The sequence below is a fragment of the Nanorana parkeri genome, unplaced genomic scaffold (genome assembly GCF_000935625.1).
Source record: "Nanorana parkeri isolate BGI_ZX_2015 unplaced genomic scaffold, ASM93562v1 scaffold1002, whole genome shotgun sequence".
Lineage (NCBI taxonomy): Eukaryota > Metazoa > Chordata > Amphibia > Anura > Dicroglossidae > Nanorana > Nanorana parkeri.
The window spans coordinates 546412-573378 of record NW_017307270.1 but is presented as its reverse complement, the minus strand read 5'-3'; the positions used below and the strand labels follow the sequence as shown (position 1 = coordinate 573378).

The following is a 26967-nucleotide window of genomic DNA, read 5'->3' as shown; positions in this document are numbered from 1 at the left end:
ATCAGGGTAATCCTATATACCTTGTTTTGCAGATTCAGATATTTTCTCAAATTTCTGACAGCAAAGCTGCTGACTGGTTTCCGCTGATAACACATCCTTGTTTTTAGCCCTGGCTTTATCTAGTGCTTTATTAGCATTTTCATAATCTACCAAAGAGCGAGATCTTCTATAGAGGAGATCCTGCAAACAGAAAGTTCAGACTTAGAAGATAGTTCATAACTTCAATGTGATGACATTCACATGGAGCAGATTCTGGGCTGCTGCGCCACACAGTTACCTTAGCAGCTTGTGATTCTCTTAAATAATATTTAAGAAGGTCTGAAAGCTTCAGGTCTTCATCAGCTGATACCCGGGCTTCGATTTTCTACAGAACACAGGGAACATTTTATTACCACAATAAAGTACGTTATAAACAATATTTCCAGTCATGGTTCTGACATCCTCAGCCCAACACTTCCATGTACTGTTAGTTGAAACCCAGCACTTTCTTCTAGATCCGAGGTTAGGAATCGAAAGATCTGACGTTCCTACCTACTACACCACTTTCTCAAATCCCGGTTGACACCTGTTAACTTTAAATCACAAGCTCACAGGCTTTGAGACTTGATGTATGGATACAGGTCTTGTCTGCCACACTCTATTTCTTACTTACTCAGAGGAGCCATCTAAGTAGCACTTTCATATCTGGTGCAAGGTGAATCTGGGAGTTACAACCTCTCACGTGCTTTAGAATGTCTTCTATAAGACTTCTGCAATGACTATAAGAAAGCAAGATCCAATCTAATCACATGTGAAGAGTGACAGGGTAGTGCTCCCCTCCACAGAATGAAAAATAATACTCTCCTGCTTCAAAATCAGGCCATTTTAGTGACAAATCCAGTATCATTACACTACACCAACAATTGCATTAGTTTTAGTTTGCTGAGACCCAGACATCGGTGGCTTTTCGGTGGCTTTTAACTTGTGGCCTTGGTGAAAAAAGTTCAGGGTTGCTGAATAGATCTTAATTTGCTAAAGAGATATGCACAGTCCTTGATAACACTACTACATAATATGTTGCCTCATGTAAGAGACACCTTACGCTAGGTTTTCCTTCCTATTTCAGGCCTCGTTTTTATGTCTTTTCTGTTTCCTCATTCTCAAACCCTTCACCCTGCACAGAAAATTATATAAACCATCCAAGCCCATGCAGAAGTGAGCTTAAAGTAAACCAGTTAGGACTGTTACCTATTGCAGCTGAAGTTCCCATCCAGTGCTGCCACTGCCCAAAAGGTGCAACTTTCGGGGTAGGCCTATCATTGTAGGTTATGGTAGACAGATGTGTTTTGCCTTAGGAAAGGCATCATTACTGAGGGGGAAGAGCAATGACAGACATCAGTGTAAGATCGGAGTGAGATGCAACAGTCCTCCTTGACTGGTTCACTTAAAGCAACTGTCACTATACAAATAATGTTCAAGCAAGCCATACCTGTAAAAGAAGGCCATACATACTCACCTTCTCTGGTTGCCCATGCTGGTGATGTCCTTTCTAATGCTGAGAAATCTTCCTCTGAAGTCCACACTGAAACCAACACTCCTGGAAGTGTCAATAAGTGTGGGTAAATTTTCCATTACAGGTTTTCGAAAATGATGGATATCTAGGACCAAAACCTGCCCTCACTCATGCCACAAGCCATTACCCTTAAATGGAGGAACTGCTCTGAGGAAGCATCTTTAAACCTTCACATTCTCAAATAATTCATCCTCACACAGCTACCTCCTCATGTATCATGTCCCCCTCTTTCAGATTGTAAGCCCTCAGGGGCAGGGCCCTCCTTACCATCTTGTCTTGAATTGTAATGTCTTCCTTATATTGTAAAGCGCTGCGCAAACTGTTGGCGCTATATAAATACTATGTAATAATAATAATAATAATAATAATAATAATAATAATAATAATAATAATAATAATAAACAGGAGGCCCAGAAAATAATAGACATTTAGAAAAAAGGTTACTTCCATCGTTCCACCTCACATAGCTTGGTGTCAGAAATTTAAATCAGGGCAAAAATACAAGAATTAGATCAGAGGGTTCACCTTATTAAGCAATATGGCACACACTGAAAAAGACAACCACATTTTTTAGGGAGGCATTGGCATTTCTTGACCACTGATCCAAAGGTTGCAGAAGCAGTTGGTTCAAGACCCCTTATGATAAAACGATGTGCGAAAAATCTTGTAGTGTCCCCATATCAGTTGTTGATAGTTTAATTCATCATGTGTGTGGCTCCACATACATAGCCACGTCATACAATAATGGGGATCTGTGAATGGGAATACTACAAGTTCCATCTGCCACCAGCAAATTGGAGGAATATAGCGGAACAAAAACAGAATTGTTCCCCTGACAGTGCTGTGTAAATGAATAACTGTCATCACCGCTGATGGCAGCTATTTATTCAGTAAGACACATATCCCCTTCCCCCTGCTGCCGCCACTGCTCCCGCTCTCTCCTCCCCACTGGGCACAGGCATTGTGATCGGAGGGGACACAGATCCACCTGCCGGCACCCAGCAGGGAGAAGAGAGCAGTAACATGGGCCACTTAGGATGCCGAATGGGGCAGTGCAGGGAGGAGAGCTATGGTAACAGGCGGGAGGGGGTGGAGCTTCAGGAAGCAGAGAGGATCGGCAAATGTATAACATTTTTGCTGATCCTTCCCTGTACTGAACAAACACTGGTGTGATCAGTTCTGATCACTCCAATGTTTGTAAGCAACTGAGGAGATGGTAAGCGTTTACTATGTCCCCAGTTATGAAAGAACAGGCAGTGCTATACATAACCTCCTGTCACTTCATAAACTGAGGAGATGAGAAGATAGTAACTATTTCCTAGTTTATGAATGGAGAAGAGGTGCTCTTCACGGATCACTTCCTGTCCATTCATAACTGGGGAAGATTGTAAACATCTACTATGTTCTAAGTTTGTGAATGAACAGGAAGCCTCTGTACTGAATGCTTCTTGTTCATCCAGTGCTGGGGCTGCAGAAAAAGAGATTGAGGACTATGTCTCTAAAGAGTCTCTTTCTGTATTTCAAAAGGGAAATATTGGGGGTCTGTTTAGACCCGTGATATTTCCCCAAAGCCCCCTGAAGGTAAATTTAAAAAAAATAAACTCCCCCACCCACGCAACTGTTTGCACCATATTGTGGTATACGTTACGCACTGCAGTGCGTTGTTATAGCACACTGCAGTGCTTGATTTTTTTTAACTTTTCTAAAACATAAATTCAACTGTGTGGCAATGTACGGCAAAGCGTTGACACATTGCCATGCTTTGCGATACACTGTGTTGCGATTAAATGTATGTCTGCATCATTTTATCGCACCACACAACACAGCGCACAAACCACACTGCAGATCAGGTGTTACCACAACACAGATTTTTAGCATAAGTTGCTTAAGTACAGTTTTACATTACACATTTAGTGTATCACAAAAAGATGAAATTGAAAAATGTGCAAATATTTGTTTATTAACTCAACATAATTTTCTCTTTTATATTTAGTCGGACTCTTGTAAAAAGTTGGATTATTTGTGTGGGCCGATAATGAAAATACTGATTTGATAAACAGTCGCAGGACCTACAAAAACAGTACCAGCATATTATTATACCGGTCCTGTGCTTTCAGAAGGTGTAAGGTGGGCGGGGGGGCCAGGGTATTGGGGGAGAGGTTACAATCTCTAAAAGCCGCAGTTTTCTGAAGTTAAAATTTCAGAAAAAAGATGAAAAATTGCAAAAATGGTCTGACAGCTGAGGTCAAAAGTGGAATTCAGGGCCTGGCAGTGAAGGTGTTAAAAAAACAGGTGGAGGTCATAGGGATGAACCAGTGAGAGCTGCAGGTAAATAAACCAGACCTTTCAGTCCTGGAAGTCAGTTTCAGTGCGTACTTTCGAGGAAGATTTTGCAGCATCAGAGGTAAGTTTCGTGGTGCACGCCTCAGGCAAGGCCAGCATGTACGTTATTCTTTTACAAGTATGGATTTCTTGAATACTTTCTGTATAGCAATAGGGTTGCCTTAAAAATGGTCACCCACCCAAAATATGTTTCCGTTTTTGAAAGAAGTTGGGAAGTTAAACCTTTTTACAACAAGATGCAAAGCACACTGGGAATCCAGGAAGTTGTTGAAAGTGATTATTAAAACAACTTTAGTGTGTATTCCTATTACAATCATGATAATAGAACAGTATGCTATATGCTAGGACTTTTCAAATGTCTTTAATTTCAACAACAAACCTACCATAAGATTATATGTGCAATTAACATTTTATGCATGTTATTTGCCTATAAAAGCCTCCCATGTGTAGACAATGGATGTGAGGTCAGCAGTCCAGGCAGTTAGAACTGACTCTCTATAGTATTCCTCTTTGCGTCTCCCCTGGCACCTACAAAAAAAGGGTTATGTAGGGGGGTGAGGGGCAGAGCAATTGGGGTAGCACAGACAGAAATAAGACACTCCCAGAACAGGAGCGTGATATAATGTGCAAGTATGGAGGGGCTGTGCTAGGAAATGGATTCTTCCTGAAGTAGTCACATTTGCTAGCTAGTTAAGAGGCACATTACAAAAAAAAAAAAATAATGGAAATAAAAAACCACTTCCAAGTAAGCATTTCAAATACTTGATTTTCTGTGCTTTTAACTATAATTTATTACATTGATGACACATTCTCTACCTATCCAGCAAAAACAGGATGTAGGAGCTCTTGAAAGAAATACAGCATAGTAGCATATTTGTGTACAATGCATTCAGTTACTGCTGTGCAAACTACCCAAAAGTAAGAACGAGTAATACTTACACGAGTTTTGTCAAACAATTCAGACACTCTTAGGAAAAACCTATGCATGAAAAAAAGGAAAAAAAAATGACTTTGCAGTACATAGCCAGCTGATGTTTTTCTAACAGTTGATAGCAACTTTGCAGATTATTATAGTTGAAAACCCAAGAAAAGGATATTCTCACAATGCTGCATGTGAATTATGTTAAAGTGGAGCTCCAGACCAGTCACTAAATAAACAGCTAAAATAAACATTTACTGATTAAATGATTTGTAATACTGTGCAGCCAATCCGGTCACCTAAATAAGATTATGACATTTGACAATAGAGTAATAAGGAGGTGGCACTCACTGCTCTGCCACACAGCACATTCCTGCCTGGCAGGGGAAGGGACCATCTTCTTTCACTGCTGCATTTAAGTTATACTTACAGGTCATGTCACACACCTAGCCTGTGACTGGACAGTGAAATGAGATGTGGCATATTGTGCCAATTTCCCCTCCTTCAGTTTGAGCTTTGCTGTACAGTAGTCTGCAAGAGCCTGATAAGTTAAATGTTTTTTTTGGTAAAATTAGGTACCTCGGCTTATATTCGGGACGGCTTATACTCGAGTATATACGGTACTTACACTGAACACATAAAAAATACATTTCAGGATGTATTAATACAGAACTGCATTTGTTTGTGCCCTTGATATCTGCCTGGAGTTCAGCTTTGACTTTCACTTGCAGTAAGTTAATGCCCTGTGCGCAGCCAGGGCCTAGTATCCAAATGGGCTCTAAAGGGACACTGGACTGGATTTAAATTCTGACCCAAGTATTTGAAAGCTTTTTGTTTAGATGAGGTCAGGTTCACCGAGTGCTACTTATTGCAAAATCACAGTTAATTATTTAATCCTCCAAGGGCCAAAAATGGCAGTTTATGTTGATGGTATACACACAAGTCCAAAGCTATGCTCTTAAGACAATTTTTTCCCCAAATGTATTAAATTAGCCGTTAATAAATTTAGTATACATGCCAACATTCATAAAGACATCAGCAACGGCCAGGGGTTTTCCTTGTCTGACCACCTATTACGATGCATGATCCCAACATTTCCAATTTGTTTTGCTATAAGCAATCCTTACATATCAGGATCAAGTTATTCACAAATGAATGCTCCAAGCAATATGCTCCAAGTTACTCTAGAACTAAGGTCTCCCTTGAAAAATAAAATTTGCTGTAGCACTTAATTGCAAATGCATTAGCACTTACCAATTTGCCTTAGTCTCCCTTCACAGTCTAACAAATACCTGTTGATGCTGTCAGTAAAGTCCACCACGTGCAGCTTTCTGTGTTGGGGTGGCAATGATGTTAAACTGCTACTGAATTCAAATGAACATCGTCCCATATGTAGGCTGTGGCCGTTCCAGTACAGTGGGATGAAAAATGTTGCAAGGGGCATGGCTATCAGCATTGACAAGCTACAGACCTATGAATCAGCAGTGTCAGTCAGCAACTGGCCACATCTGGCTCTACCTAAAGCTTACTGGATTGGCAGAACCAGCTGTGCTACTAAAACCCTCCCACTTTGGAGCTGCAGTGTCTGGGAGGTAAGTGTGTCAGATACAAATGGAGAATTTGGCTTGGTCAAGGGAGGTCAAATTAAATTTTTATACTCTCCACAAAATCCTTTTCTTGGAGTTTATTGAGGGACAAAGGAAGCCTTCAGTTATATTACTGCCTACAGAGGAACTGGACAAGGTCAAACAAAACAAAAACTGTAGGCCAGCCCAGGATATCCTCTCCTACTACCAGCATTCCTTAGATTTGTAGCAAAGCCGTACCAAGAGCATGGTGTAGGGACCACTTTCCCTGTTATAGGTATTAGCAGCTGAGAAAATCTGCCAGCCAACTGTCTACATCTGTAAAACATACAGCTGACACGGCTGGAACATGAAGTTCTGCCTAGGACAAGATCCAATCTACCTCTCTAGCCACGACAGGACTTGTGGTTTCTTCCCCACAATTCATTTATGCCATCGATGTGGGGTTGTGGAATAAAATCCATATCGGATGCCCATCTTGTAGGATGCTCCATAGTGGGAGAGACAGCCTAATCACCTGAAGTTCCAGGATGTTGATTGGGAGGCGAGACTGATGACCAAGTCCCCTGCACCAACAGGGTGCTTTGGACTCCTCCTCAGCCCAACAGACTGGCATCCATTGTACATGAGGATCCTCCAAAAGAAGGGTTTACCCCAAATTCCAGAACTGGGACCACCAAACCTGGGAACATCAGGTCCTCAACAACAAATGAATCAGTCTGTCTAGAGACCAGATTGACTTGTTCGATGATGACAAAATGATGGCTGCATCTGGAATGAAACTGTCTCAAGGAGGCTACCATCAGGCCTAGGGTTTATGCAAAACTGGGGAGTCTGAGAACTCCTAGACTGGAGAGTTCAAATCTGAGACAGGAGGACTCTGAAGTTTCTCTTGTTGTGTCCAGAACTAGACCCAGACACTCCAAATAAGTCAGTTCCAGCGACAATGTCTGAAGGTTCAGGAACCATGGGGGATGCTGTATGAGCGTAGCAGGGATAATACTGGGGCCAGCACGTTGGTAAATATCCGAGTTGCAGAAGAGAAGCCGAAGGGCAGGGCCACAACCTGGTAGTGCATGGTCCTTAGATTTGGTGGCTCCTATTTCAAGACCCAAATGAAGATATTGAGAGCTTTAAGATCGAAGATGATGCAGATGCCCACTTTGTGTTTGGTAATGGGTTGGATTAAAGCCCTTAAAACCATTCTGCCACAGGAACTGGAGCAATGGCACCTTGGGCCAAAGGACCTGAGAAGTTTGATGAAGATCTGCTAATCCGTGTGATGACACAGGAAGGTTTGGAGGTGAGAAACCGAGAATGGGGCACGGTGTGAAACTCCAGTTTGCAACCCTAGAATTAGAGCTGCAGCTATCGATTATTTTCAAAATCGATTAGTTAGCCGATTATTGAGTTCGATTAAATCGGATAAAAAAATAAAATACATTTTAAAAAATGGCTCCAGTGATGGGACTACTAGTTTGTATTGGGATTGTAGTCCATCACAGGAGCAAGCTTGGAGCGGTAGAAGTAAATGAGAAAAAAAAAAAAGTGTTGTGTGCAATATAGTGAAATGAAAAGTGTAAAATTATACAGCAATGAATGCAGAATGGCACCGGCTATAGAGGACTACAAATCCCAGCAATAGTACATTATACAGCACAATACAGAATACCACCCGCTACAAAGTACAACAAATCCCAGCAATAATATATTATACAGCGAAATGCAGAATACCACCAGCTATATAGGAATACAACAAAATGCCAGCAATACATTGTAGCTGGCGGTATTCTGCATTGCGCTGTATAATGTACTATTGCTGGGTTTTCTAGTCCTCTGTAGCTAGTGGTATTCGGCATTGCACTGTATAATGTACTATTGCTGGAATTTGTAGTCTTCTATACCAGGGCTCAAAATTTCCACTCACCCCCTCGCAATTTGCGAGTGAAAATTGCGAGGGGGCGAGTGGAAATTAAGCCATTGAGTCAGACACTCAGTCATGGACCGAGTGCCTGATGACTTGCTCCTATGCTTCTGCCCACAGCCGTGCATCTTCCCATATTAAAGATGGCTGCATGACGGCAGTCATCTTTACTAAGGTCCGTTCTTGTATCCTAGCTCTTGTATACCCCGTAGGGGTACGTAGGGGGTATTGGGTTAGGTTTTATTGATGCGGTTCAGTGTCTGTGTGTGTGTGGGTGGCCGGGCACTGCCTCTTTAGGGGACCCTGGTCTGTCATGTGCTGCAGCAGTGCTGAGAACAGGAAGCAGTGATAGAGCTGGTGAGAGATGCTGCTCGTCCACACTCTGTACCGATCTGGGCACTCGAGGGCCTCTGCTAGGGGAGGCAGAAAGGGGCTAGCTATATTAGGATGAAGGTGGAATGATAGAACACTAAATTCATGGGCGTCACAATACAGGGGAAGCCCTGGGGTGAACTGGCAGACCACAGGAGGGGCTCCAACAGCTTACTGTGCCACAGGTCCCCTTCATGCAGCCTGAGCTGCAATAGCTATGCATGGGACCAGAGTTAGTCCCAAGTGTCAGGCCCCTGCCAGCAGGTAATTGAAGGGGACATAGAGATGGGTTGGGGTGCCATGTGTGTGTTGTGGGTGAATGTGCATGCGTAATGTCCTGTGCATTGTGCTGTGGCTGCATGTGTAATGTCCTGTGTTCTTTTTGCTGTGGCTGTATGCGTAATGTCCTGTGCGTTGTGCTGTGGCTGCATGTGCAATGTCCTGTGTTTTGTGCTGTGGCTGTATGCGTAATGTCCTGTGCGTTGTGCTGTGGCTGCATGTGTAATGTCCTGTGTTCTTTGTGCTGTATGCGTAATGTCCTGTGCGGTGAGCATGAGGCGGGGAGGAGGTGCGGCATGTGGATGCGGGCGGGTCTGGCAGCAGCGAGCGTGAGGTGAGGAGGAGACAAGGTGCGCAACGTTTATGGAGCCATGAACAGGGCCAACTAACCAGAAGCCGATGAAATCGATGATTGAAAAAGTTGTCAACTTTTTCAATAATCGATTATGTCGATTAGTTGTCACAGCCCTACCTAGAATACTACCTATACCCACCTCTCCTCCTCCTAAACCGGTGAAAACTGAAAGCTTTTAAAGCATCACCTATGGACAATTATGGGTACCATCGTTTTTCACCATTTCACTGGAGCACACAATTGTAAAGCTTGACATGATTGGCATCTCTTAACTCAGTGCAACTTAATGTTTTATATTTTACAACAAATTGGGTATTATACTGTGTTTATGTGCACAGAAATGAATTTAAAAAGGTACAGTAATACCTTGGTTTACAAGTAACTTGGTTTGAGAGCGTTTTGCAAGACAAGCAAACATTTCTGAAAAATTTTGCTTTGATATACAAGCAAATGTCTTGCAAAAAGAGCAAAATTTTGTAGAAAAGCACCACCCGAATAAGGCTGTAGCAGTGCGAGCGATGAGTCTGTTTAACGACAACGCAATGTCACATTGGATAGATTCCTTGTTAAGGTTTCACGAAATGAAAAAGATTCCATTGAGTCAAGAGATAGCAGTGATTCCGTTAGTGATAGTGAAAGTCGTCCTACGCAATAATCCTCCTCCCTCTTGTCCCTCTCACACCGGCCACAAAAGGTACCGGTAATTGGTTTATTTTTCTTTATATTTTATACGTTATTATATTACAGTACAGTATTGTAATCATTTTATATGAATATTTTTGGGATGTGGAACGAATCATCTGAATTTCCATTATTTCCTATGGGGAAATTCGCTTTGATATACAAGCGCTTTGGATTACAAGCATGCTTCCGGAACGAATTATGCTCGTAAACCAAGGTATTACTGTACTTTAGTGAAAATTTGAGCTTTATAAACAGTTGTGCCAATATTGGAGTAACCAAAAAAATTGTAACCACAATTTTATTTTCCAGGGTCGCTTCTTTTCAAAAAATCTATAATTCTGGGGGAGGGGGGTGCATTTAACCTCTGTGCAAAAAAAAATTGAAATGGGAGAAAAGGTTAATTAAGCTTTTCAGTTTGAATGTATTCATATACATGTGTTAGTGGGAGGAGTTACTGTTAATGATATCTTCTGTTTTCATAAAAATTAGCCCTGTTTTGTAACTTCACAATTCCTCCAGTTTTCCAGACATCCACACTAATATCAATAGGCTTCTGAAGCCTTAACCCATGTGCCTGGAGGCCATCTGGTGGCCTGTGACCTGTTCCCTAAGAAACAGATGCCATGGACCAGGGGGTCCTGGTAAATATACTTCTATCTATTCTATATGTTTTAGAACTCTATAAACTTTAAATATTGTCTTTACATGTTCTGCATGTGTATGCCTTACTATTACCCCGAAAATAAGGCACTGTCTTATCTTTTTTGGGGCACAAAAAAAACCCCACTAGGTCCTATTTTCGGGGTAGGTCTTATTTTTTTTTTTTTATGCACAACAATCCACACGTATTCATGTACAAAAATATGGTGATCAGGGCAATCAGGGGTGGCGTACCTTTCCAAGAGCAATTTGCTAACCAATCGCTGGCCAGAATGAGCGAAGCGCACTTTCACTATGGATTCCTCACAGGCGGAGTGCATTTGGAGCAGGCGGTATAGGCAGCTCTTCAAGTTCCCTCTTATGCTACCACCAGCCCTGGGAATGGTCATAACTAGGTCTTATTTTCGGGGTAGGTCTTATATTTTAGCACTTTCCAAAATAGTGCCAGGTCCTATTTTTGGGGTAGGTCTTATTTTCGGGGAAACAGGGTACTAGGCTTCCAGCAGGCATAATGCAGTGAGAAAATGATATTCTGGTAGGTTTAATGACATTTGACTTAACCAGCCCCAATCTGTTGTGGGGAGCAACCCATACAAAAGTGGGTAGAACATACAAACTCCCATCAGTGTCCCAAAATTAGATTCAACTGCTCAACAAGGCAGGCATGCTATTTTGCTGCCTACAAATACAATATGAAATGTTGTTTCTAAGATGAAAGAGCTGCATAGGTCATACAGAGTGGCTTAGGATTTCCACTTAGTTATCTAGTTTTCCTAAAGTAACAAATGTAAACCAAGTACACAAACATCTTACTTGCATATGTCAGTATTGTCCTGTGTTCCCAATTGGTACATTGAAGATCCTATTCGGTTATAGTCATCTGCAACACCTATAACAAAGAGGAGATATAAAAGCATCAGAGATGTATCAGATCAGCTGGGGTGCCCATGTGCAGATCTGAATGCATTTGACTGATCTGCTGACATCAGAACCTTCTCTGCAATTAACAAGAGCTAGCTGTGTACTCTATATGGAAAAGTTATCCTCAGAGAAGTCCAAGATGGTGGCAATTCAGCCTAAGAGCACAACTAACTTTTAGCAGCTTCCTTCTTTCTAAATACAAAGCTCTTACTACAGCTGTGCAGTCAGAATATATAGAAAACATTATACACTTGGGGGTGTACATATAAAAAAATCCCAAAGCATACAGATCGGCGAACATATAAATTTTAAATTTGCACCAAATTATGGCCACCAGATGTAGTCGAGGAGCATAGCAATTTCCTTTCCCCCTTGGCTCCATCTAGTGGCCATTATGCCAACTACATTTTTAGATAAAACCTATTTTCATTACATATGTAATGATGTGGTTAAGTGACTATGATAAAATGCCTATTTCAATATATTGTAATATATATATATGTTATTGCTCCTGTTCATATTAATCCTTACTAAAAATGGCTGCCTAGTTAGTTGCTCAACTTAGCACCCCTCCTATGAGAAGTACGCACTAGAAATAGAAACCAAGAATGCGCCTCCAGGAGAAACTGCACCCAAGACGAGGATGTCAGCACCCTGGAAGGAGGTTACGCTTTAATGAATCAGTCCAATTATAACCTAGAAAGCTATCGCAAATGCTATGTTTACATATACACTATCAGCTGCCTATATAAGACACAACAATGCGGAACAGTAAAGAGAAGTATCTTTTCCTTGTTTGAGACCCAGTAAGGTCATCACATAGTCTTTGTGATTTTCTATGCAATGTAGGCAGATCATGGCTGATAGGAAGGGCTGGCAGGGTGCAACATCACAGCACCTTGCCTCAGGACTCCTCTCAAGATTCCGCGGCTCTGATGTAAGGAGTGGGCTGGATTTTGGGAGGAGTTATGCAAATATCAAAAGCCTTGATATGTGGATGTTAGCCTGGAGGAGTGAGAGTTCCCAGGCATACTGCCCTAGGTAACGCCCACGTGTGAGGCTGGGCCTCCATGACTGGAAGAACTGAAATCTAAAAGAATGAAAAGGGGTGGGCCAGGGACAGTCAGGGTGGGATGTAAAAAGCTAGATTATGCTGGATGTCCTCCAGCCAAGAAATGAGGTGGGCTCACAGTGAGCATTGAAATTAGAGAAATACATTTCAGCAAAGGACAAGAATAAGTACAAGTGTGCAAGACTGACAGTAAGGCTGGAGTCCACCTTCGAAGCCATTAAGTGCGTGTACCAGTCATAGTGTTTTTTTCACACAGTGATCCATTTTAATTTGGGATTCTGGTCCTAATAATTATACGTAAGCCATGCATGAGCCCAATATATCACAACACAATGTGGACACATCAGGTGCCAATAAAGAGGTATTCGCCTAGCATTGTGCAAAGTTATGGGAGCTGACAAATGGATAAATGACAGGTTTTGCAATGCTGACAGCCTTAAACACTGCTAAACCTTCATTAGTACAAAACTTTGTCCTCAGGCTGGAAAAACTGGAAAGTTTGCCTCAGGGTGGCCATTATTCTCTAAAAGTCAACCCTGGGGAAGACCTCACCCTCCTGTCTTCAGCTTCACAGCCCACCACTATAACAGAATCCAGAAGCACTTGCAGCAATGGACTCGTACACTGCAATGGTAACTTTGTAGCAGCCAGGTAGCCCATGGTGGTTTGATAATCGCCTTTCAACATGTAGTTTCATTTCTTATCTACAACAAAAGGGGTAAATAACACCTGGCATGCCGGATACAAGATTTTCCATGGTCACAACAGGGCGGCTTACATTTATGGGATCTTGTCATTTTGTCAGACTTGGCACTTGCATCTTTCACTCGATTGTGATATTCCACAAGAAATGTCCTCTCATGGTCAAAGAAATCGTCCACATCCTGGGCAGAGAAAAAGTTTACTAGAATCCACAAGCATTTGCCAGCAGCATTGATAGGACAATACAAACATCAAGGAAACTTAAACATAACCAAAAGTTTAATATAAATTACAGCATTAGGGAGTTCAAAGTGAACTTCTCTCTCAAAACCTGAGACCCCCAGTACATCATATTAAATGATGTCCCATGTGAAATGTTACATCATTTCACATGGGACAACCAGATGGAATACTGGATCCATTTCCAACTAGCAAAATACTATATCTAGTCATTTGCGGCTAAAAATTTGGCTAATACTTTTTGAATCAGTCGAAATTAGAGCCATATGTGGCCATGTAAGCAACAGGGATGATTTAAAAGTCAACTGAGCTTGGGACCCAATACCCGTTCAACAAAAGTCAATTTTTCAATCAACTTTTGTGGAAGAAGCCGGTCCGAAAAATCTTGGTTGAATAGTGACTTCAGCCAATCAGCTGCAGTACATTTTTAGGTATTCTGAATATTTAGGAATACTATAGATTGGCGGGGATTCCCCCATCCCAGATATTAGCATGGATGGGAACATTGAGAGCATTTTCTAGTTGGCCACGGGGTTAAACAGAATAGAACGGTGGGCAGCTTTAGCGTGGATGGGAGATTCTATGGATTTCCTCTCAATTAGACCTCAGGTTGATAAGAGAATCTAGTTGTGTACAACAAGTATCAGCGTCCACCTAGCAAAATTCTAGAATTCAAGATTTAGCCAACACTCTGCTTGTTTGTTCCTATTTAAAGGGGTAAAAAGTACAGATGATATGACAGAGGAGGACATTTTAATCTCACCTTCCGGTCTAAAAATTTAGTAGGCAGTGAAAATCTATCAAAGTACAAGTGATATGGAAATTGAACCCTGTAGGTTGTATACACACATTTTCCTTCTTACCTTTGTGCCTGACACAATTACTCCATCAGCTGTTTTTACCACACTTTTGAAGAAATCTTCTAATTTTTCTTTCTTGTTTTTCCCTCTGACACTCAACTAGAAAATAAAGCAGTTTAGAAAATGTTTTCCTATTAATATTGCACCAATACGACTTCCATCATATTTTAGACCATTAAAAAATTGATCCATACGCATTAGCTCAGTAACGGATTTACTCATATAATCATGCAAGGAAACATCCAGACAAAGGAGTCCTTTATTCTACTATAACAGTCCCCGGATGACAGACTCCTTGATAGTAAGCAGCTATCTAGTCTAATGCTAGCAAGCACGCACTCTTCTACAGCTACAAATGTGTATCTGGTTTATCATATAGCAGGAAGGACTTACAATAAGTACTTGTAGGCTTTCAAACAAACATACACAAATTATGACATTTCCCAGCAATCCATTTCATGGAACCCCAAGTGTAAATCATGTCATGTATTCAGATTAGGGTGGTTGCATCTTCCATCCTTTCCCTGCATTCTTCTTTAATATCCCAGGGTTCATTTACACACATATAAATCTATGCAGCTTGCTGCATTTGCAATGACAGAAACCAGCATGGTGCTTTATAAATGTATTCATGCTTATAGACCGCTCTCACCAGAGTGATCCATGGCAGTGCATACTGAAATGATACTGCATGGAGAAGTTTTGGGTGCAAAAACCTTTTTTTCATATTTAAAGTGTATGTAAAAGCAAAACTTTTTTCATAGCTTTGGGTAGAGTGGTGAAGAGTTAGATTCTTTGTCAAGTATTTATTGCAGTCACCTTTAAAAAAAAGAAAGGTGTTTATTGTTGCCTGTCCTAGCTGGGGAAACTTACTCTCTCCATTTGTCTGGCAAACATGGTCACCAAGACAAGGTTTGGGGAAATCCAAAATTTCAGGGTTGTCACCAGAACAGGAATAGACGGAAAATCATCCAATGGGGACAAATGTTTCCCTGACAAGTAGGAATGTCCCGATACCGATAATAGTATTGGTGCCGATAAATTTTCACGAGTACTTGTGAAAATGCCCCGATACTAAAAGGCTGATACCGGCCCTTTAAATGTTTAAACATGTTTGGCTGCCTGAGGTCCCACGCTTGCTAGGGAACTCGCTGTAGCTGTCTGACGGTGCCGGTCAGCCCCACATCTCTAATACCTCCTTCCCAGCACCCACAGAGACAGGCACAGCCCTTGACAGCCCCACACCACCTGTACAGCCCTGGGGACTGGCACCCACCCGCTGAGCCATAGAGAGACCTGGCGAGACTCGCACGCAGCCCTGTATGATTTCTTTATAATCACAGATTGATGGGAACTGTAGTCCTCTATTACTAGTTGCCATTATTCATTGCTGAATAATCATGGATTGCTGAGATTTGCAGTCCTCTATAGCCAGTTGACATTCTCCATTGCTGTAAAATTTATGGATTGATGGGATCTGTAGTCCTCGATTGCTGGTTGCCATTCTGCATTGCTGATTGCTGAAAAGGGCTTGAAAAATAACTTGTCCTCTCGTCAGTGCCGGACAAGTGACAGCAAGCGCTGGTTTAAATAGTAACCAGGGCGCGCTGTGCAAGGGTTAATATATTTTTTGTCTTGTAGTTCTTTAAAGCACCTCTTTATTGCAGTAAAAATGCTCTTCCAGCCCTTGCACTGCAGCGCCTTGTGCTATCAGAGCTTAGTAACAGCCACAACCCAAAGCATCATCAATAATATTGCAACGCACCTCCCGCACCAGGACACAGGGTAGTGCTGCTGATATGCTCAGTCTAAATGTGAACACATAAACTTAGTGAAAATCACCTCAACAGGTGAACATGAGAGACTTGTCTTTGCCTCCTGCAGCTGAGAATCTTTTCGTTACATGCGATTTTATCTCTACGATCTCGTAAGTGTTTTGTGTGTCGTGGAAAAATAAAAAATGTTTTACTGCACTTAGGCGCTCTCCCCTTTCTCCACACCTTTTTCCTTTGAGACATCATAGGGGAAACCGCAGTTGACACGGCGTGGTGTGATCTGACTGAACAGGAAGGGGGAAGTTGTTCACGGCTAGCCCATCGATGTGGTACTGAAGAGGCGGCCGATCACTAGGAAAATAACAGATCGCTGTTCTGATTATCATCGTTGCTCAGTATGAACTTAGGCTGAACAGTTTTTTTTGGACATATCGATGCCTTTTAAGAAAGGAAAGTAAATCCATTTTTCTCTCTCTTCCTTAGACTTTTTGTTGCGGTTATTTTGGACTTGTATATTGGAGCAGAGGGATAATGTTATTGTGTCACCTCAGCTAACCACTTTCTGATGCACTTGTTTATTGTTATACCACTTATATGTTCTACACTAGTATAAGATTTGTAGTATTCTTGCAGTAATTGGAGTGGAAGCACGGATTTGTTTTATTGTATCCACATCCGCACACCTATTGGGGTTAGGACACAGACGGCAAGATTTATATACGATTCCACATGTGTTTAGTTTTATAATTTAGGGTTTGTTGCACAGAGACTTTAACCATTTGACTTCACTCATGTTCACCTGTTGAGGTGATTTTCACTAAGTTTATGTGTTCAAATTTAGACTGAGCGCAACATATTAGCAGCACTACACACGATTACTCAATCACAGATTGTTGCAGCTAGTCTATTGTTTAGATCACTATTATACTCTGAGCGTAGCAATTTGCCATTCATTCAGAACACAGGGTAGGTGTGATTGCATGGTACAGTGCGTTCATCCCCAAGGAGTGTGCGATGAACGCACTGTACTAGTGTGAACAGGCCCAAAAGCTGGTCATACACCGCTGTATTTTTTTTGTTTAACCTGCGGGCTGAACGGAAAAAAAAAAGAGCCGATCCCGCCATCAATGCTATGAGCACTTCACATGCATAGAAACATGAAAATACTTGCGTAATTTAGGGCTGCAACAACTAATCGATGATAAGAATCAATGTCAATGATTATCATCATCGATTACTTGAGTCTGCGATTAGTTCATTCGGAGGTTTCATGGGCGGGGATTGGAGAGGACACAAATTCCTGCAGCCGGTGCCCAGCAGTGAGGAGAGCTCCACCTACCTGCTGTGCTTCCCCGTTCTCCTCGCTGGGAGCCGCTGCCGTTATCAGCAAAGGCAGCGGGGATCGGAGGGGACACAGATCACTGCAGCTGGCGCCTGGCACGGAGGAGAGACTGCCAGTCAACCACTGTGCCTTTGCATTCCCCGGCCGGAATAAGAATAACATTTTTCAAGCCCTGTATATATCTATAGATATAGATATATATATATATATAGTAAATAACGAACTGGGACAATCTGAATTCTTTAAAAAGCAAGGTAAATAAATATAGTGAGACTAAATATTACAGATTTCAAATACACCACTTAATCTTTGCACTGATCAACTCCCCACATAATTATACAGCACTCAAAGGAAAAGAAAATATCTCCCTCAAAAGAACAGGTATATCAGAGCAAGAAATAGATTTTAAATACATATATCTTATACCAAAATATATCTTTTTAATACATTCTACATAAATAATCATACCCCTAACCATGTACACACTCCACCCATTAAATACACTCACCCCCCAATACAATACATACTAATCACTATTACCACCCATGATTACTCATTATTAAAAACACAATTCTAAATAATGTTTAGTCTCCCCCTAGAAAACGGCAACTTATAATTTATGTCCTTATTGGTGCACCACAATTCTCAGAAAATCATTATCTCACACTCATCATAAATGGAGGCCTCCTTTAATGGCGGATTAATTGCAATCTTTTAGTCAGAGCATTGTATCCATGGAATCCACAAGAGCAGATCTGTCCCACCACCTGTCAGCAGATGTATAAGAGTTCAGCATATACTGTATATACCTGCACCCTCAGTATTCAGAGCCCTTGTCCCAAGCAAAAAAACAAAACAAACGGTTATTATAAAATTTATCAAAACATCACACCATATGTCAAAATCCAGAATACATATGTGTAATCATAGATTGCAAGTATAATATTTGCCAAAACATCACACCATCTTCCAGTGGATGTACCAGAGTTCAGCGTATGTATGCATAATCAGCATCCAGAACCTTAAACAGGAAATAGTCCATTCTCACCGAACCTCATAACTTGGATTCCAAAAAATGCTGATATACCTCTTAATTCATCATCCTTGTATCCATAGCTCTCAACTGCACAATATCAGATGTGTTTATATCACTACAGGGACACATATACAGTTATTTTGTGTACATGCTCTGCTACAATAAATGCCCGTGGTAATTATCTTGTCTGTAAAACGCAACAATCAAGATAAAAAGCACCCCGTAAGCGAAGACCTGCCACAAATATTAAAGTCCTTTCATTGCTGGTACGCAGGAAAGACTTGCATAGTAACAGGGGATGCCATATACCATGTGTACTCCCTAACACACAAGTACAATTGGTATATAGCGTCCCCTGAATTGTCCACAATTCAATGTTCTCATCTGTATTCAAATCATTTTCTAACAAACATTCATCTGATGTCTAGAGGTAGTTACAAGGTGACAATAATATTTCACTTACATCCTGATTGTATTCCAGAAAAACATGGAAATTTAAATCTTTTCTAAGAATGGGATGAGCTGCCACACGACAGAGGAAGACTTCATGCATTGCTACCGTCTTCTTGAAAATAGCCAGGTATTCTCTGAAAGTAATAACATAATTTAATTAGCAGAATTTGTAAAGTAGAAGCACAAACACCAAATTTTAAGGGTTTTGGCCTTTTCGCTTTCACACAGAAGATAGAATTGTTTGGCCTGTTAATGGGTTTCTGAGATCTGACGGCATGGTGTAAAAGGGCCTAGCAGCTTTGTTGTTCCAGCATAGATTATAATGGAAAAGACATCTCTCTACAGGTCTGCAAGCAGACGGCATTTCAAGTAGGGCCTATGGAGAAATGCTATGCATGCACAGTCCTGAAAAGCTCCCCTGAGCTTAGGAAAGGACTGGAGTGCCCTCCGTTATAGGTTTGAGGTACGTAGAAGGATGTATACAGTATGGGGAGGGTGAGGGAGGGCTTGTAAGCTTGGGTTGTTGCAAAGTATAGTTATCCTTTAAAGGGTAAGTTCACTTTCTCAAAATTGTGAAAAATAACTTACCTCAGCACCCCATAACCTCCTCCAGTCCCCGCTGCACCTACACATCTGAAGTCCCCGGCAGCCAGTGTAGTAGTCCTTACACCATACATCCCAGCCCTGCACTATGGAATGCTTATAACTCTCACAAATGGCGAACGCTCACTGGTCAGCATGGTCACATGACCACGCTGATCAAGAGAAGCATTTCTGGAGTCGGGGACCAGGTCCTGGAAGTAAAAAGCACTTCCAGTTGGTTAGTGGCAGCATATGACCGTGCTGATCAATGAGTAGCCGCCATTTCCAAGTGTTATGAGCACTTCATAGTGCAGGCTGGGAAGTCAATTGCATGGACAGCTACACTGGCTGGCAGGGACTTCAAACTTGTAGGTGCAATGGGGGCCAGGGAGGTGGCAGAGTGCTGCATCAAGTTAACATTTTTCACAATTTGTGAGAAAGTGAACTTACCCTTTAAAGAAACTTCTCACATCACAGTGTCAAGTAAAACAGTTCGCCAGCTAACGTAATAATAATAAATGTACACTTACGCTTCAAGCTCCTGTTTCATTTTGGTAAACTCCTCCTTGGTCATCGAACCCTCCCCTTCTCCCAGCTTTTGCAGTTTCTCTCTGGAAGCATCAAAATCTGGTCTGGGTGGTGCAGGGGGGATCTGCATTTATAGGAAAGCAATTCAGTTTGAAAAAAGCATGTTATTTTTTCCTTTGTTATAGCACACCAAGGATATGTTGTAGGGGGTTAGGTGCAACAAGTTCAGCTCCGGAAATCAACGTAACCAACACAAAATGCTTCAATAACTACACCTCTTTACACTGTATATGTGTATATGCAGATATTTGAAGTCTAGCCTATAAAGGCCAGCAGATTACCTTAGTCCATCCATACGATCCTAAACCTTCTATAACTGGAAAAAGAAACAATGGCATTGTGTACCTTCCATAACCACCTTGATAAGAGGTCTTCTCCAAGACTACAAGAATATTTAAAAGTAAATCTAAAACCAAAACCATTTTTTCCCCATTTTGCACAGCTTAGGGGAGGGTTAAAACTAGGGATGCACAGAAACTAAAAAATGTGTCAGGCCAAAACCGAAAAGGACGTTTTTTTTTAAACAAACTTTTCTTTAAAAATTCATTTTTTTTTAATTTTTTTTTCACAAGTAAATTTTTTATTTATTGTGATAAGAAATATCAAACAGTTATGGTATGAACAGGTACATACAGTTAAAGTATCTAACAAGAAGTATAATTTGCTTGGTATGAGGGAATGCGGGAGAAGGGGGAGGTCTGGGGGGGGGCTATCTCCCTTGAGTCCGAGCAAAGAGAGTTCTGGACACAGTGCCTTTACTATCAGCTGTTACACCCATTCTTAGGAGGCAGGGGTGGGGTACCCCGTATCAGTATGCCCAAACGTTGCTAAAAGGTTGTATTGTCGTCCCTAACCATGCGTGAGGTCTACGCAACAGGGGGCCTTGGCTGTAAACTGAGCTGAGGATCTAGTTTCAAGTCCAATGCTGTGTACTGATGTCCGAGTATATGGTGTGGAGGAGATCCAATCTGAAGGTAAACTCAACCAGATTACTCGGGATTCATGGGAGATTGGGCTGGAAGGGGGAATCATGGAGGGATTGGGAAAGAAGCGGAAGAGACATGGAGGACAAGGCTGTATTGGAGAGGAGGAAGGGAAAGAGGAGGAAGGGAAAAAGACAAGAGACAGATCTTCCCACATCCGTTCCCGCCCGCTTCCCATCCATCTTGGGGCACCAGAAAATGTGCATTAGGGGCAGGTGAAGGTTTAGGAGGCAGTGAGAGTGAGCGGGGAGAGGGGTTAGATCCTCTGGGTTGAGAGAATCAGGTTTTTACTGCGTGAGAGTAGCATAAGAACTCGTGCCCTTGAACAGATGCCAGGCTGTCCAAGTTTTCAGGTCATTTTTATTTTTTACTTTACGGTCGGGGCCTCTGGGGAAATATCGGGGGGCTAAAACAGACCCCTGATATTTCCCATTTAAAATAAAAAGGGTTGAGGACACAGAGTCCTAAAACTCTTTTTCTGCAGCCCCTGTTATGAATGAACAGGAATCCACTATACCGAGTGCTTCTGTCCATTCATAAACTGTGGAAATAGTATGAGTTACAATGTCCACAATCTTGGATGAACAGGAAGTGATTTAAAGCAATTCCTGTTCATACATAACTGGGGACACAGTAAGTATACTATGTCCTTAGTTATTTACAAACACTCAACGGTCAGGAATGATCGCTGAGCGCTTGTACTCCGCTCTCCATCCTGACTTCTCCGTCTGTCACAGGAGGCTGAGTGGGGTGGGAGGAGCGGTTGGGCCTCCTTTCACAGCTGACTTCACCGCATGACTCCTCCTCACACTGCCCACTCTCCATCCTGATTTCTCTGCACTTCACAGGAGGAGAGAAGCTTTCAGGAGGCCGAGTGGGGGGGTGCCAGCTCAGGATACCGAGCGGAGTGGGAGAGAGCACCAACCCGCTTGGCCTCCTGTCGCAGCTGACAGCTCTCTTCCCATACCGCTCGACATTCTGAGCGGTCTCCTCCCCGCACCACCCCACTCAGCCTCCCGAAAGCTTCCTTTCCTCCCCACTGGACCCCAACTCTGTGTCCCTTCGGATTCCTGCTGCCTCTGCCGACACAGGTGGGGGGAGAGCAGCCGGCATCGGAGAGGACACAGACCGGTGTCCAGCAGGGAGAAGAGAAGCTAGACATGCACTGAATTTTCGGCCACATTTTTTTGCTCATTATGGTACTTTAGGCAATTTTCCCAAAGTACCATTTTCAGCCGAAATGTTTAGGTGGCCGAAATTTTGGTGCATCCCTAGTTGAAACCATAGTGAGGTTTTTTGCAAGGACATTTACTTTAACTTACTGTCCAGTAGGCTCAACAAGAAGTGAGAGGATATCTTTCGAAAGTGAGAGAAATGCCCTCTTATATGAACAAGTGTTTCCCATTGGAACACAAGTGTTCCCTCTATTTCAGTTCTAGCGGCAACTCAAAATATTTGATTTGCTCATCATGTTCATTTTCAATGACTTTGGTGATCAGAACAATTAGTGAACAGGGAAACAGAGAGCTATAGAATTCTGGCCGAGGTTCCAACTCCTTACCATTATCGAAATCCCAAAAAGTTTTGCCTAGCGATATCTGTGCTCAGTAAAATTTTAAAGGCACCTTATGTAGGAATTTACAGGTTCTGTGTTGTGCACTCACTGTACATTGTCCGACCAATGCACACTTTTGCTTCGCTAATCATAAATTGAAAAATCATCTGCCATTTGTGTTCACAGGCACACCATTCAAAGTGAAGGCGAATACATTTAGCTCTGTGGATTGGAGCAAACATGTGGCAGGTGCATTTTGAAGTCAGCTACATCGTATATCGCCTGCAATCATTTTTATTGTGCCCCCTTATGAGCAAAAGGACAATGTGTCTATACCAGAACCGTAAGCCCAATGCTGTGTATTCCTATTTATGGCCACGCCTCATTAACTATACCATACAACAGGAATCAGAATACTGCAAATTATTATAGAGTAATAATTTTAGTAAAGAGATCCTACTAACCACTATCAAAATATAAAATATAAACTATTGTTTTTATATTTTGTTCCTCAATTAAAAAAATAGAAAAGAGCCTTCATGTAGTAAGCTGGAGGACAGAAGTACCTGTGTTGCACAAAGCACCTGATTACATCCTTCAAGAGACTAACTTAACGCAGAGAAAAGTGGCAGGTTCTCTTTTAAGACTAAACCCCTAAGCGGGTCACCAAATCTTGTGCAATCTCCACGTCAGAGCCTACACAGGGTTAATTTTTTCTGCTCACATGACAGGGTTCAAGTCTGGTGACTGGCCGCTTAGGTCACGTGCTCCCCCATACACAGAAGGGCCAGCTATTTACCAAGGGCTTAGACAGAGCAACAAAGTGGCTGTTTTACAGCTCCTTATCGCCTGTCGCTCATGCAGGATCCTTTTTTGCGCGGATGTCGCATGATTTTGCTCTTTTTGCACGCAGCCCATAGTGAAGGTCGCGCAATCGTCACCGGGAAAGTCGCGCTATATCAATCGCGCAGAAATCCGCTCAAGGTAAGTGTCGCTTAGTGTGAATGGGGCCTAAAAGTGAGAGGCGTTTGTTATTGAATATATATGGCCAAGAAGCAGTTGTATTTCTACATAATTTCCCCTCAGTTATCTGCCAGGCTGATACACATTCTCTGCCTGGATGACGAATGGCTACAATCAGCTTTTCCAAATTAAACTGATATTTGTGCCTTGCTACACTGTAATTACACAGGGTGTTATTAGCTACATTTTTCAGCACAGATGGCCCTGGCAGCTTACTTAATGCTCATGGGAAGCGGTGAAAATATAATTATATTAATTAGAAATATGTAATCCCCAAGAAAGGTATATAAAAATAAAAAAATATTCATGGCACAACTAAAACACAAAGCATGCTATGGTAGCTCATGAAGCACAATAACTGAGGGTAGTATATGGGCAGATGTCATTATCACACTTACAATATATCCTGCATACTCCTCATTTTCCACAAAGGAATCGTGAAGCCAAATGAACTCTTCATGCTGCCTCACCACAGAGAACTCGTTTTGCTTGAAGTTTGGTAATGAACTCTAGGGGGAAAAAATATGACAACATAATGATCATAGAAATTGCATGCCTTATGTTTTATATGTGCCAGTGAAACATTATTAGCACTGACATACTATACACAGATTCTTGTTTACAAAGCTCATAAGCCTTGAGGGCCTGACAAGATCTGTACAAACAAACATCAGTAGAAGCAAAGGCAAGCACAAGACTCTCCTTCCAGTGTTCTTTCCTGAGCCACCATTGACAGATATCAACTGGTACTAAAACCTAGCCCAACATCCATTTGAACATTTTTACCACCCACTATTAACATAGGAAAGTGTAAACCTTCCCTCAGTGCGGGTGTGAATCATCATGACGACTTCTATGGACAGATGGTGAATACATGCATCACTCCAATCCAGCAAACCAAAACCACATCATTTTACAGTGTGCATATGTAAATGGATGGTATTTTAAATAACCTAAAACCTTCAAAACTAGAAAAAGAAAAATGGCAGTGCCAATCTTCCTTGACAACATCGGAAGCATAATGCCCAACCTTTAACCTGAGGACCACATGTGGCCCTTTGGCACTGGCTATGCAGATCCCAGTAGTGGGAGCATCGATATGTAAACAGACTGTAAAGACAGTGACCTCCAACAGTCTCATGTAACATGCCCCCAGTCCCTCGCTGTCTCCTGCAGCAGGTTTAAGTCTTTAACAACATCTGCTGCATGTGTGGCATCTATGACCGTCTTCTATAGCATTACAAAAACTGATTACATGCAGCCCTTTTCTGATTTCATGGTTCCCCTATACCTCATAAGTTGACAACCACTGATGTGGAAAAGGAAAATGCCAAAAGAAAAAAAAAAAGTATATGGTTTAAATTTTTTTTGTTGTGGAAGGTGGGTTGGCAAGATAAAAGTTGGGCTTTAAAGCAGGCATAATCTAAATACTACTTATATGTAAAATAATTTGTAATTTTTTTTAATATATAAATTTCAGTGTCTGTGAAAGTAAAACTTGTTTTCTATTTTCCATTCTATAGGAAAACCTTCACTCAGCTTCGAAATTCTTTAAAGAATAACTAGGGCTACCCCCACACTGCAAGAGTTAAGTGCTCGTTTTGGTGTAGAGTATAAAATGTAATCATGTTTAATGCAAGCCCATTGACTTGTATTATATATAAGGACGCCGAGTCCACATTGCACAGTTGGGGTGGAGGGGGAGAGAGCCGAGTGGCCACTGCCACAGGACGTCCTGTTGAGTATCTTATTTTAGACCCTAGACCAAAACAAGCATTTAACCCTTGCAATATGGAGGTAGCCCCACTGCAAGGGCCATTTTAAATGACCCCTGCAGTAGTTACATTGGCCCTTAGGGTCAATATTGAACATTTTGGGGAACACTGCTGCAAAAGGTACAACTACTTATATTTAAATATCTAGACTAATAACTAACAAAAGTGTGTTATAAACCAAAAACAGCTGGGAAAAGAAAGGGGCGTCAGAGAGGAATGGTTAACAAAAGAAGTAAACCATACATTTTACAGATAACTTGCAAGGTGAAAAGAACATTGAAGTGGAGTTCCCTCCAGGTATACCTGCTCTCAACTAATGCATTCTTAGATACACTGCCTGGCCAAAAAAAAAAAAAAAGTCACACACACACTAATATATATTGTTGGACCGTCTTTAGCTTTTATTATGGGACACAATTGCAGTGGCATTGTTTCAATAAGCTTATGCAATGTCACAACATTTATTTCCGTCCACAGTTGTATTCATTTTTCAAAAAGCTCTTGTAGTGATAGTGGGAGATTCAGAACACTGCGTAAAGTCTTCTCCAGCACATCCCAAAGATACTCCATGGGGTTAAGGTCTGGAATCTGCGGAGGCCAATCGATGTGTGAAAATGATGTCTCATGGTCCCTGAACCCCTCTCGCACAAGTTGAGCCCGATGAATCCTGACCTTGTCATCTTGGAATGTGCCCGTGCCATCAGGGAAGAACAAATCCATTGAAGGAAAACCCTAGTCATTCGGTATATTCAGAGAGGCAGCTGACCTCATTTTTGAGGATAACACATTGCTGAACCTAGACCTGACCAAGTAAAGCAACCCAAGTTCACAACACTAAATCCACGTGGTATCTTTGTATTTGGCCAGGCAGTGTATATGTCCCATAGCTGAAACAAAAAATTGTCACGTTAAGGCACCTCAAAACTATGTGATGTCACTTGTTCTTGTATATGTAGGTAACAAAAACCTCTGTTTTTAAACTGAGAAGTTGAAATGTTTCAATTTTGTTGTGCTACTTGGTAAAAAATGTGCTATAATCTGAGTGGCTGCCAAGACAGAGAGGTGCCATAGATTAAAAAACTACTCCTGAGTGTGAGAGAACAAATAAAATACCTCTTCATTAAAAGGAGAACTATGAGGTGAGTGCTTTTCACTCACCTCATAGTTCTAGCCGACCTGTGACAATGAGACTGTCACAGGTCGGTTCAGTAGATCGGGAAGTGAGCGAACACAAACTAGCGTTCCCTCACCTCTCGATCCTGTCACGGCTCTCTGCCGTGACAGGGGAGGGGCTGGATTACCCCCCCTCCCCGATCCGCCAGCGCTGACTGGCGGATCGGACGGGGGAGGGTACAGCTGGCTCTGCCTCTAGATAGGCAGAGCCAG

General features: G+C 41.9%; 1 protein-coding gene across 1 annotated transcript in view; it reads right to left on the bottom strand.

The window, feature by feature from the left end:
* SNX6 (sorting nexin 6) overlaps positions 1 to 26967 on the bottom strand; it is a 49399-nt gene that overhangs the window by 2949 nt on the left and 19483 nt on the right. The window contains exons 4-12 of the mRNA XM_018567041.1: positions 24205 to 24315; positions 20188 to 20309; positions 19086 to 19209; positions 14473 to 14568; positions 13446 to 13551; positions 11488 to 11563; positions 4835 to 4874; positions 278 to 364; positions 21 to 180 (exon numbers count right to left, since the gene is read on the bottom strand). Coding sequence (XP_018422543.1) covers positions 21 to 180; positions 278 to 364; positions 4835 to 4874; positions 11488 to 11563; positions 13446 to 13551; positions 14473 to 14568; positions 19086 to 19209; positions 20188 to 20309; positions 24205 to 24315 — 922 coding nt within the window. The remainder of the gene's footprint in view (positions 1 to 20; positions 181 to 277; positions 365 to 4834; positions 4875 to 11487; positions 11564 to 13445; positions 13552 to 14472; positions 14569 to 19085; positions 19210 to 20187; positions 20310 to 24204; positions 24316 to 26967) is intronic.